Genomic DNA, 11,197 nt, shown 5'->3' on the forward strand with positions numbered 1-11,197 from the left:
GTCTCAAATGCTATTGTCTTCTCCCATTCATTATTTCTAACCAAGAAGCTCAATGAATAAGGAGCCTTGCAAAAAAAACCTAGTACCAAACAAAAGTAATAGAATATAGTACTACAGTTAAATAAAGGAACAGACATATACCCCTACTACCAAAAGAAGAGATCATGTTAAATATCGTAACTTCATGTGTGTGTCTCATTTCTTCTTTGGGTTCTTATCTTGGGCTAGTTTATTTTCTATTGGCTTCTTATTCAAAGTAATAATACCTTTGTTCTTGGAAATAGTCATAGAGTGGAGTGTTGCTATCTAAGTAGAGGGAACCTGAATCTGTTCTTTCCCTTCTGTAGTAACCTCTGGCCTTGGACGTTCCTGTCTGGTTATCCACATCCTGACTGTATCCTCTGAGGCCCCCTGACAGACTCAATCCTGACTCTTGCCTTTGCCTTTTCTCATCCCCTGTGGTTGTACTGCTTGATGAATACCTATACTTATACTCTTCAGATCCTGTAGGGTTTTGCCTAATAGGAAAGTGATCGGAAATGTATCTTTCACTTCTGCCTTGGCTATCATTTGACTGCTCATAGCTGTCACTTGATTGGCCGTGACTATATACTTGCCTTCCATTGGTGCTAAATCTAGATTGACTCTGGGCCTCTCCTGATTGTCTATGACTTGATCCCTGTTTTGCTAAACTTGTGCTGGATTTTATCTGCCCACAAAAAGATGTATCTCCCAAATGCTGCTGGTTGGATCCATGTATACCTACTGTATTGAACTCTGACTTTCCATGCCCAGATCCTGATTGTTCATGGGTCTGGTTCCCCCAGTCTTCTGAATGCCCTTTACTATCATGGGATTCTTGTCTTCTAGTTGAACTAGATTCTGAATGGCCATGAGCTGATATTGAGTGTCCATGGCCAGATCTGGAATGGCCACTTGACTGGCTATGAGTAGATCCCTGCCTTCTGCCTGTGCTATATCCAGGTTGAACATGGGTGTCACTTGACTGTTTATGAGTTACTATTGTATACCCATCACTAGATCCCTGACTTCTAGTTATACTGTGTCTTGTCTGATTGTGGGAATCAACTGATTGCCCATGACTACTCTCTGACTGTCCATGATTCGAAACCTGTCTTGCTATCCTTTCAGTTCCATTGGATGCTATGTGGTCTGAACTAGAAAACAATTGTCCATGGCTAGACACTTGCTTGTTTATAGCTCTGTCTGCTGACCTCAAAGGGCTAGAATTGCGACTGCTTGTTCTGCTGCCCCCAGAAGGTCCATACCCAGACTGCCCATAGTCATATTCTGCACGTCCATAGCTGCCATGTGTCCAGCCTTGACTTGATCCATGTCTTTGTCTTCCACTGTTTCTTGAATGAAAATGACTTGATCTAGAATGACTGTAACTACTACTTGACTGATTGCTTATGCTATCCCTTGACTGCCTGTGAGTATGATGAGTCTGTGTATGGCTGGACCCAATTCTGTCTCTTGTCCCAGAAGGTGATTGTCCAAGGGTAGATGTGGTGTGCCCATGAGTAGACCTTGGATGTGTAGCTCTATCTCTTCTCTGCCAGTGAGTAGTTTCCTGTCTCCCTCCAACTGTGGATCCTGACTCTCCATGTTGGGATCCGCCCGTTACATGAGTGTGTCCTGAGTGTGTGTGTGAGCCTTCTGAATGCTCTTCACTGTCACTGGACTCAGTGTGACTAGATCCCCTTCTTCCAGTTGTACTCGACCCTGATTGTGTGGCTTGTCCATGACCAGACTGGGCATGTCTAGCTGTATCTCTTGACTGCCTGTGAGTTCTTTCCTGTCTCCCTTGTGCTGTGGATCCTGACTGTCCATGTTGGGATCCAGACTGGCCATGAGTGTGTCCTGAGTATGTGTGTGAGCCTTCTGAATGCTCCTCACTGTCGCTGGACTCACTGTGACTAGATCCCCTTCTTCCAGTTGTACTGGACCCCGATTGTGTGGCTTGTCCATGACCTGACTGGGCACGTCTAGCGGTATCTCTTGACTGCCTGTGAGTTCCCTCCTGTCTCCCTTGTGCTGTGGATCCTGACTGTCCATGTTGGGATCCAGACTGGCCATGAGTGTGTTCTGAGTGTGTGTGTGCGCCTTCTGAATGCTCTTCACTATCACTGGCATGGCTCTGTCTAGGTTTCCTGCTTTCAGCTGTATGAGAGCCTGACTGTGTGGACTGTCTATGACTAGACTGAGCACGTCCAGAGGTATCTCTTGACTGCCCATGAGTACTTTCCTGTCTCCCTTGTGCTGTGGATCCTGACTGTCCATGTTGGGATCCAGACTGGCCATGAGTGTGTCCTGAGTGTGTGTGTGCGCCTTCTGAATGCTCTTCACTATCACTAGCATGGCTCTGTCTAGGTTTCCTTCTTTCAGCTGTATGAGAGCCTGACTGTGTGGACTGTCTATGACTAGACTGAGCACGTCCAGATGTATCTCTTGACTGCCCATGAGCACTTTCCTGTCTCCCTTGTGCTGTGGATCCTGACTGTCCATGTTGAGATCCAGCCTGGCTGTGAGTGTGTCCTGAGTGTGTGTGCGTGCCTTCTGAATGCTCCTCACTATCGCTGGACTCACTGTGACTAGATCCCCTTCTTCCAGTTGTACTGGACCCCGATTGTGTGGCTTGTCCATGACCAGACTGGGCATGTCTAGCGGTATCTCTTGACTGCCTGTGAGTTCTTTCCTGTCTCCCTTGTGCTGTGGATCCTGACTGTCCATGTTGGGATCCAGACTGGCCATGAGTGTGCCCTGAGTGTCTGTGTGAGCCTTCTGAATGCTCTTCACTGTCACTGGACTCACTGTGACTAGATCCCCTTCTTCCAGTTGTACTGGACCCTGATTTTGTGGCTTCTCCATGCCCAGACTGGGCATGTCTAGCTGTATCTCTTGACTGCCTGTGAGTTCTTTCCTGTCTCCCTTGTGCTGTGGATCCTGACTGTCCATGTTGGGATCCAGACTGGGCATGAGTGTGTCCTGAGTGTGTGTGTGCGCCTTCTGAATGCTCTTCACTATCACTGGCATGGCTCTGTCTAGGTTTCCTTCTTTCAGCTGTATGAGAGCCTGACTGTGTGGACTGTCTATGACTAGACTGAGCACGTCCAGAGGTATCTCTTGACTGCCCATGAGTACTTTCCTGTCTCCCTTGTGCTGTGGATCCTGACTGTCCATGTTGGGATCCAGACTGGCCATGAGTGTGTCCTGAGTGTGTGTGTGAGGCTTCTGAATGCTCCTCACTGTCGCTGGACTCACTGTGACTAGATCCCCTTCTTCCAGTTGTACTGGATCCTGATTGTGTGGCTTGTCCATGACCAGACTGGGCATGTCTAGTGGTATCTCTTGACTGCCTGTGAGTTCCCTCCTGTCTCCCTCCAACTGTGGATCCTGACTGTCCATGTTGGGATCCAGACTGGCCATGAGTGTGTCCTGAGTGTGTGTGCGTGCCTTCTGAATGCTCTTCACTGTCGCTGGACTCACTGTGACTAGATCCCCTTCTTCCAGTTGTACTGGACCCTGATTTTGTGGCTTCTCCATGCCCAGACTGGGCATGTCTAGCTGTATCTCTTGACTGCCTGTGAGTTCTTTCCTGTCTCCCTTGTGCTGTGGATCCTGACTGTCCATGTTGGGATCCAGACTGGCCATGAGTGTGTCCTGAGTATGTGTGTGAGCCTTCTGAATGCTCTTCACTGTCGCTGGACTCACTGTGACTAGATCCCCTTCTTCCAGTTGTACTGGACCCTGATTTTGTGGCTTCTCCATGCCCAGACTGGGCATGTCTAGCTGTATCTCTTGACTGCCTGTGAGTTCTTTCCTGTCTCCCTTGTGCTGTGGATCCTGACTGTCCATGTTGGGATCCAGACTGGGCATGAGTGTGTCCTGAGTGTGTGTGTGCGCCTTCTGAATGCTCTTCACTATCACTGGCATGGCTCTGTCTAGGTTTCCTTCTTTCAGCTGTATGAGAGCCTGACTGTGTGGACTGTCTATGACTAGACTGAGCACGTCCAGAGGTATCTCTTGACTGCCCATGAGTACTTTCCTGTCTCCCTTGTGCTGTGGATCCTGACTGTCCATGTTGGGATCCAGACTGGCCATGAGTGTGTCCTGAGTGTGTGTGTGAGGCTTCTGAATGCTCCTCACTGTCGCTGGACTCACTGTGACTAGATCCCCTTCTTCCAGTTGTACTGGACCCTGATTGTGTGGCTTGTCCATGACCAGACTGGGCATGTCTAGCGGTATCTCTTGACTGCCTGTGACTTCCCTCCTGTCTCCCTCCAACTGTGGATCCTGACTGTCCATGTTGGGATCCAGACTGGCCATGAGTGTGTCCTGAGTGTGTGTGCGTGCCTTCTGAATGCTCCTCACTGTCGCTGGACTCACTGTGACTAGATCCCCTTCTTCCAGTTGTACTGGGCCCCGATTGTGTGGCTTGTCCATGACCAGACTGGGCACGTCTAGCGGTATCTCTTGACTGCCCATGAGTTCCCTCCTGTCTCCCTCCTACTGTGGATCCTGACTGTCCATGTTGGGATCCAGACTGGCCATGAGTGTGTCCTGAGTATGTGTATGAGCCTTCTGAATGCTCCTCACTGTCGCTGGACTCACTGTGACTAGATCCCCTTCTTCCAGTTGTACTGGACCCCGATTGTGTGGCTTGTCCATGACCTGACTGGGCACGTCTAGCGGTATCTCTTGACTGCCTGTGAGTTCCCTCCTGTCTCCCTCCTACTGTGGATCCTGACTGTCCATGTTGGGATCCAGACTGGCCATGAGTGTGTCCTGAGTGTGTGTGTGCGCCTTCTGAATGCTCTTCACTATCACTAGTATGGCTCTGTCTAGATTTCCTTCTTTCAGCTGTATGAGAGCCTGACTGTGTGGACTGTCTATGACTAGACTGAGCCTGTCCAGAGGTATCTCTTGACTGCCCATGAGTACTTTCCTGTCTCCCTTGTGCTGTGGATCCTGACTGTCCTTGTTGGGATCCAGACTGGGCATGAGTGTGTCCTGAGTGTGTGTGTGCGCCTTCTGAATGCTCTTCACTATCACTGGCATGGCTCTGTCTAGGTTTCCTTCTTTCAGCTGTATGAGAGCCTGACTGTGTGGACTGTCTATGACTAGACTGAGCACGTCCAGAGGTATCTCTTGACTGCCCATGAGTACTTTCCTGTCTCCCTTGTGCTGTGGATCCTGACTGTCCATGTTGGGATCCAGACTGGCCATGAGTGTGTCCTGAGTATGTGTGTGAGCCTTCTGAATGCTCTTCACTGTCGCTGGACTCACTGTGACTAGATCCCCTTCTTCCAGTTGTACTGGACCCTGATTTTGTGGCTTCTCCATGCCCAGACTGGGCATGTCTAGCTGTATCTCTTGACTGCCTGTGAGTTCTTTCCTGTCTCCCTTGTGCTGTGGATCCTGACTGTCCATGTTGGGATCCAGACTGGGCATGAGTGTGTCCTGAGTGTGTGTGTGCGCCTTCTGAATGCTCTTCACTATCACTGGCATGGCTCTGTCTAGGTTTCCTTCTTTCAGCTGTATGAGAGCCTGACTGTGTGGACTGTCTATGACTAGACTGAGCACGTCCAGAGGTATCTCTTGACTGCCCATGAGTACTTTCCTGTCTCCCTTGTGCTGTGGATCCTGACTGTCCATGTTGGGATCCAGACTGGCCATGAGTGTGTCCTGAGTATGTGTGTGAGCCTTCTGAATGCTCCTCACTGTCGCTGGACTCACTGTGACTAGATCCCCTTCTTCCAGTTGTACTGGACCCCGATTGTGTGGCTTGTCCATGACCCGACTGGGCACGTCTAGCGGTATCTCTGGACTGCCTGTGACTTCCCTCCTGTCTCCCTCCAACTGTGGATCCTGACTGTCCATGTTGGGTTCCAGACTGTCCATGAGTGTGTCCTGAGTGTGTGTGTGCGCCTTCTGAATGCTCTTCACTATCACTGGCATGGCTCTGTCTAGGTTTCCTTCTTTCAGCTGTATGAGAGCCTGACTGTGTGGACTGTCTATGACTAGACTGAGCACGTCCAGAGGTATCTCTTGACTGCCCATGAGTACTTTCCTGTCTCCCTTGTGCTGTGGATCCTGACTGTCCTTGTTGAGATCCAGCCTGGCTGTGAGTGTGTCCTGAGTGTCTGTGTGAGCCTTCTGATTGCTCCTCACTGTCGCTGGACTCACTGTGACTAGATCCCCTTCTTCCAGTTGTACTGGACCCCGATTGTGTGGCTTCTCCATGCCCAGACTGGGCATGTCTAGCTGTATCTCTTGACTGCCTGTGAGTTCTTTCCTGTCTCCCTTGTGCTGTGGATCCTGACTGTCCATGTTGGGATCCAGACTGGCCATGAGTGTGTCCTGAGTGTGTGTGTGCGCCTTCTGAATGCTCTTCACTATCACTGGCATGGCTCTGTCTAGGTTTCCTTCTTTCAGCTGTATGAGAGCCTGACTGTGTGGACTGTCTATGACTAGACTGAGCCTGACCAGAGGTATCTCTTGACTGCCCATGAGTACTTTCCTGTCTCCCTTGTGCTGTGGATCCTGACTGTCCATGTTGGAATCCAGACTGGCCATGAGTGTGTCCTGAGTGTGTGTGTGAGCCTTCTAAGTGTTCTTCGCTGTCACTGGACTCACTCTGACTAGATCTCCTTCTTCTAGTTGTACTCGACCCCGATTGTGTGGCTTGTCCATGACCAGACTGGGCACGTCTAGCGGTATCTCTTGACTGCCAGTGAGTATTTGTGCCTTGTTGGTCATAACTGGACTGATGTGATCTTGACCCCTGTTGTCCAAAGCCAGTTGACTGACCTGAGTTATACCCATGTTGGCCATAGTGAGAGGATTTACTTGAGTCAGACTCATGTTGTCCATATTGAGAGGACTGACCTGAGGTAGTCCTATGTTGTCCAAAGCCGGAGGACTGACCTGAGCTGGACCCATGTCGTCCAAAGCCAGAGGACTGACCTGAGCCAGACCCATGTTGTCCAAAGCCAGAGGACTGACCTGAGCCAGACCCATGTTGTCCAAAGCCGGAGGACTGACCTGAGCCAGACCCGTGTTGTCCAAAGCCGGAGGACTGACCTGATCCTGACCCATGTTGTCCAAATCCAGAGGACTGACCTGAGCCAGATCCTTGTTGACCATAGCCAGAGGACTGACCTGAACCATGTGTGTGTTGGCCATAGCCAGAGGACTGACCTGAACCTGACCCATGTTGTCCAAGACTAGAGGACTGACCTGAACCAGATTCATGTTGTCCAAAGCCAGAGTACTGACCTGAACCATGTGTGTGTTGGCCATAGCCAGAAGACTGACCTGAGCTCGACCCATGTTGTCCAAAGCCAGAGGACTGACCTGAACCATGTGTGTGTTGGCCATAGCCAGAGGACTGACCTGAGCCAGACCCATGTTGTCCGAAACCAGAGGACTGACCTGAGCCTGACCCATGTTGTCCAAAGCCAGAGGACTGACCTGAGCCTGACTCATGTTGTCCAAAACCAGAAGACTGACCTGAACCAGATTCATGTTGTCCAATGCCAGAGGACTGACTTGAACCATGTGTGTGTTGGCCATAGCCAGAGGACTGACCTGAGCTCGACCCATGTTGTCCGAAGCCAGAGGACTGACTTGAGCCTGATCTGTGTTGTCCGAAGCCAGAGGACTGACCTGAGCCTGATCCATGTTGTCCAAAGCCAGAGGACTGACCTGAGCCGGACCCATGTTGTCCAAAGCCAGAGGACTGACCTGAGCCTGACCTGTGCTGCCTGTAGCCAGAGGACTGACCTGAGCTTGATCCCTGTTGGCCATAGCCAGAGGACTGACCTGAACCAGATTCATGTTGTCCAAAGCCAGAGGACTGACCTGAACCATGTGTGTGTTGGCCATAGCCAGAGGACTGACCTGAGCCAGACCCATGTTGTCCGAAACCAGAGGACTGACCTGAGCCTGACCCATGTTGTCCAAAGCCAGAGGACTGACCTGAGCCTGACTCATGTTGTCCAAAACCAGAAGACTGACCTGAACCAGATTCATGTTGTCCAAAGCCAGAGGACTGACTTGAACCATGTGTGTGTTGGCCATAGCCAGAGGACTGACCTGAGCTCGACCCATGTTGTCCAAAGCCAGAGGACTGACCTGAACCATGTGTGTGTTGGCCATAGCCAGAGGACTGACCTGAGCTCGACCCATGTTGTCCGAAGCCAGAGGACTGACCTGAGCCAGACCCATGTTGTCCAAAGCCAGAGGACTGACCTGAACCATGTGTGTGTTGGCCATAGCCAGAGGACTGACCTGAGCTCGACCCATGTTGTCCGAAGCCAGAGGACTGACCTGAGCCAGACCCATGTTGTCCAAAGCCAGAGGACTGACCTGAACCTGTCCTGTGTTGTCTGAAGCCAGAGGACTGACCTGAGCCTGACCCATGTTGTCCGAAGCCAGAAGACTGACCTGAGCCAGATTCGTGTTGTCCAAAGCCAGAAGACTGACCTGAACCAGATTCATGTTGTCCAAAGCCAGATGACTGACCTGAGCCAGACCCATGTTGTTCAAAGCCAGAGGACTGACCTGAACCAGACCTGCATTGGCCATAGCCAGAGGACTGACCTGAGCATGACCCATGTCCAGAGCCAGAGGATTGACCTGAGCTAGACCCATGCTGACCATAGCCAGAAGATTGGCTTGATCTAGACCCATACTGGCCACAGCAAGTTTGACTTGAGCCTGACCCAGATTGTCCACGGCTAGAGGACTGACTCAAGCCTGTTTTATTTTGCTCACACCTAGAAGACTGACCTGAACCAGACTCATGTTGACCACATTGGGAAAACTCATTAGACCCTTTTTGACAAGAGTTTGAATGGTGCCCACAGGAACCAGATCCATGTTGGCCATAACTACCAGACTGACTTGGTCTAGACCCATATTGTCCACAGCAAGAGGATTGACTTGAGCCTATTCTCTGTTGTCCTCCACAGTACTGTGGTTGACTACATTCTCTAGTTTCATATCCTCTGTGACTAGAGGACTGGCTGCAGGAGCTAGGCTCAGGTTGACTGTATCCAGAGGACTGACCTCCTGAGACACAGCCATGACCTTGTCCTCCACTACTTCCTGACTGACAACCTGATTGGGTACAGCTAGACTGATTTCTTTGCCCTCCAAATCTACTTGCCTGACAAGAATTAGAAACATTTTGTGGTCTTCCACACCCACCTGAATTACTGTAACCACATGTATAACTTTGTCTCCCACAGTCTCCTGAACCTACAGATCTAGAGCCAAGTTTTTGTCCTTTACTTGTTGACTGAGTAGAGTTTGATTCATGCCCACTAGTCTCCAGCCCATGTGACAGCCCACCATGACCTATCCTTCCCTGACTCTGTGATCCAGATCCAGATTTGTATTCCTCACCAGATTCCCTAGAGGGACTAACATGTGACTTTTTTCCTCTTTCCTCCAGCTTTCCAGAGCTGTAACCATGTCTCTCTTTGCCACTACTCCATGAGTGATCAGAGGGAGACCCATGGTGCCTGTTCTCAGCTCTCTCTTGGTTCCCTGAACTGGATAGATTACCTGGCCTTCCTAGCCTCCAGGCGTTGGAACCATGTCTATGTTTCCCAGTTTCCCTTGAACCCCCAGAACTGTATCCATGCTCCTCTCCCTCACTCCAACTTGAATGTCTATAACCTGATTTCTGTCCCAGTGTTTCCTCTTCTGTTTCACTTTCTTCCTCTTGGTGTCGGTGATGATGCCGATGCTTCTTTGACCCTGAAGCTTTGCAGTATTCTTTGCTGAGAACCTTGTTGCATGCCATAGCCAGCTTGAATACCATCAAAAGAAACTCAGTGAAGTCTAGTCTGCGGTCATGATCTCGATCCAGCATATGCATGATGACTTCCACTGTGTCCGGATCATCTGGGTTCTGTGTATGAGTGACACACCAAGGGAGACCTGGTCAGCGTAGCCCACATACCCGACTAAAACATTCAAGTAGGACTATGGAATTATGGATGTTTGACATTATGTAGTTTTACATTCAATAGAGGATTACTTTAGGTTAATAGGACCCAGTAAATGTGAAGAGTTCATAGAAAATAAAAACTACTGGGATCCTTAGAAGACATTTCAAAGATTTAAGTAGAGGATTAAGTGCTTAGGTATGGCCTGCAGGAAAGAGTGGAATAAACCAAGTTCAGTAACTGGTATCTGTTAGTTTTACATAAGTTTTAAACATTGCATGTTAACATAATCCATATTAGAATCCATTATCTGTTTTTTTGAAATTAATAGCTGAGTCCTTCCCAAGTAGGACTTGTATTTTGTTTTCAGTTTTTTTTTTTTTTTTTTTATGTTTTCAGTTTTTAATCATTGTGGTTAATCATCCTTTACAATTTCCCTTGTAGATGATTTCCCTTTCTATACTTTTTTCCCATTTGATAGGATAATTTATTAATTTATGTCTTAGCACAAATTTATTTTCTGCTTTATCAGAAGGGGAAACTTGGGTGCAAGTTACAGACTGAGAGTCTGTAAGGTGGGAGTACATAGAAAAGTGAGAAAGAAACTTTCACTTTTTTAAAATTACATGCTGTCTTAACAGACTTTCTGATGTCCCCAAAAATGCTGCTCATAGAGTTTGCTTAAAGTCCACTGGGACCTTGCCATTTTTAGCTAATCTTGGTCTTACAACAGAACATGTACAGAACTCCAGCAACCTTCAGTCCTGGCACATGATTCTCACCTTTAGAATTGGACGAAACTCTTTCTCCAGAAGTTCCTTTAGCTCATCCTTGCTCAGTGTACCACACTCCCCATCTTGCTTGGTGTATTTGTAGAAAATATCAATGACGGTGACAACACTTCTCAATAGGTCGGTCATCTTTTTGCAAGTTTAAGTGTATCTGTAGAGAAATAAACAAAAGACTCTTCATCCATTTTCTTTCCTTTTAATTTATCAGCATTTCACATTTTAATAATTGCCATCATGATTTTTCAAATCTCTTGTCTCTTTTAAACCCAACCTTTTAAAGTTAGGATGGGCCAGGGATGCTGCAACACCTTTCAACTCAGTGGAAATGAACTTTATTAAATTTGAGTTACTTTTCTAAGATCAAGTCATGGCATGTTACTGGCTCAACGGAGACTAGATCTCCTGTCCTGGATGAATATAGTT

The 11,197-nt window shown here is 48.6% G+C and overlaps 1 protein-coding gene across 1 annotated transcript; it reads right to left on the reverse strand.

The window, feature by feature from the left end:
* Positions 1-247: 247 nt before the first annotated feature.
* Positions 248-10,903, reverse strand: FLG2 (filaggrin 2). The gene is made up of 9 exons (XM_076010410.1): positions 10,766-10,903; positions 6,535-9,946; positions 5,631-6,348; positions 5,081-5,405; positions 4,033-4,861; positions 3,156-3,813; positions 2,481-2,930; positions 1,746-2,030; positions 248-1,412 (listed from the first exon to the last, which is right to left on the reverse strand). Exons 1-9 carry the CDS (start codon positions 10,901-10,903, stop codon positions 248-250), a joined length of 7,980 nt encoding a protein of 2,659 aa, XP_075866525.1.
* Positions 10,904-11,197: the final 294 nt, after the last annotated feature.

The sequence above is a fragment of the Microcebus murinus genome, chromosome 2 (assembly GCF_040939455.1).
Source record: "Microcebus murinus isolate Inina chromosome 2, M.murinus_Inina_mat1.0, whole genome shotgun sequence".
Taxonomy (NCBI): domain Eukaryota; kingdom Metazoa; phylum Chordata; class Mammalia; order Primates; family Cheirogaleidae; genus Microcebus; species Microcebus murinus.

Excerpts from the sequence above, each read along its gene's own strand:
- FLG2 (XM_076010410.1), bottom strand. The coding sequence starts at position 10,903 with ATGACCGACCTATTGAGAAGTGTTGTCACCGTCATTGATATTTTCTAC. Across the intron at positions 6,349-6,534 it reads AGGGAGACAGGAAAGTACTC|AGTCAGGATCCACAGCACAA; the intron begins ATGGGCAGTCAA and ends CCCAACATGGAC. Across the intron at positions 2,931-3,155 it reads AGACAGGAAAGTACTCATGG|GCAGTCAAGAGATACAGCTA; the intron begins GCAGTCAAGAGA and ends AAGAACTCACAG.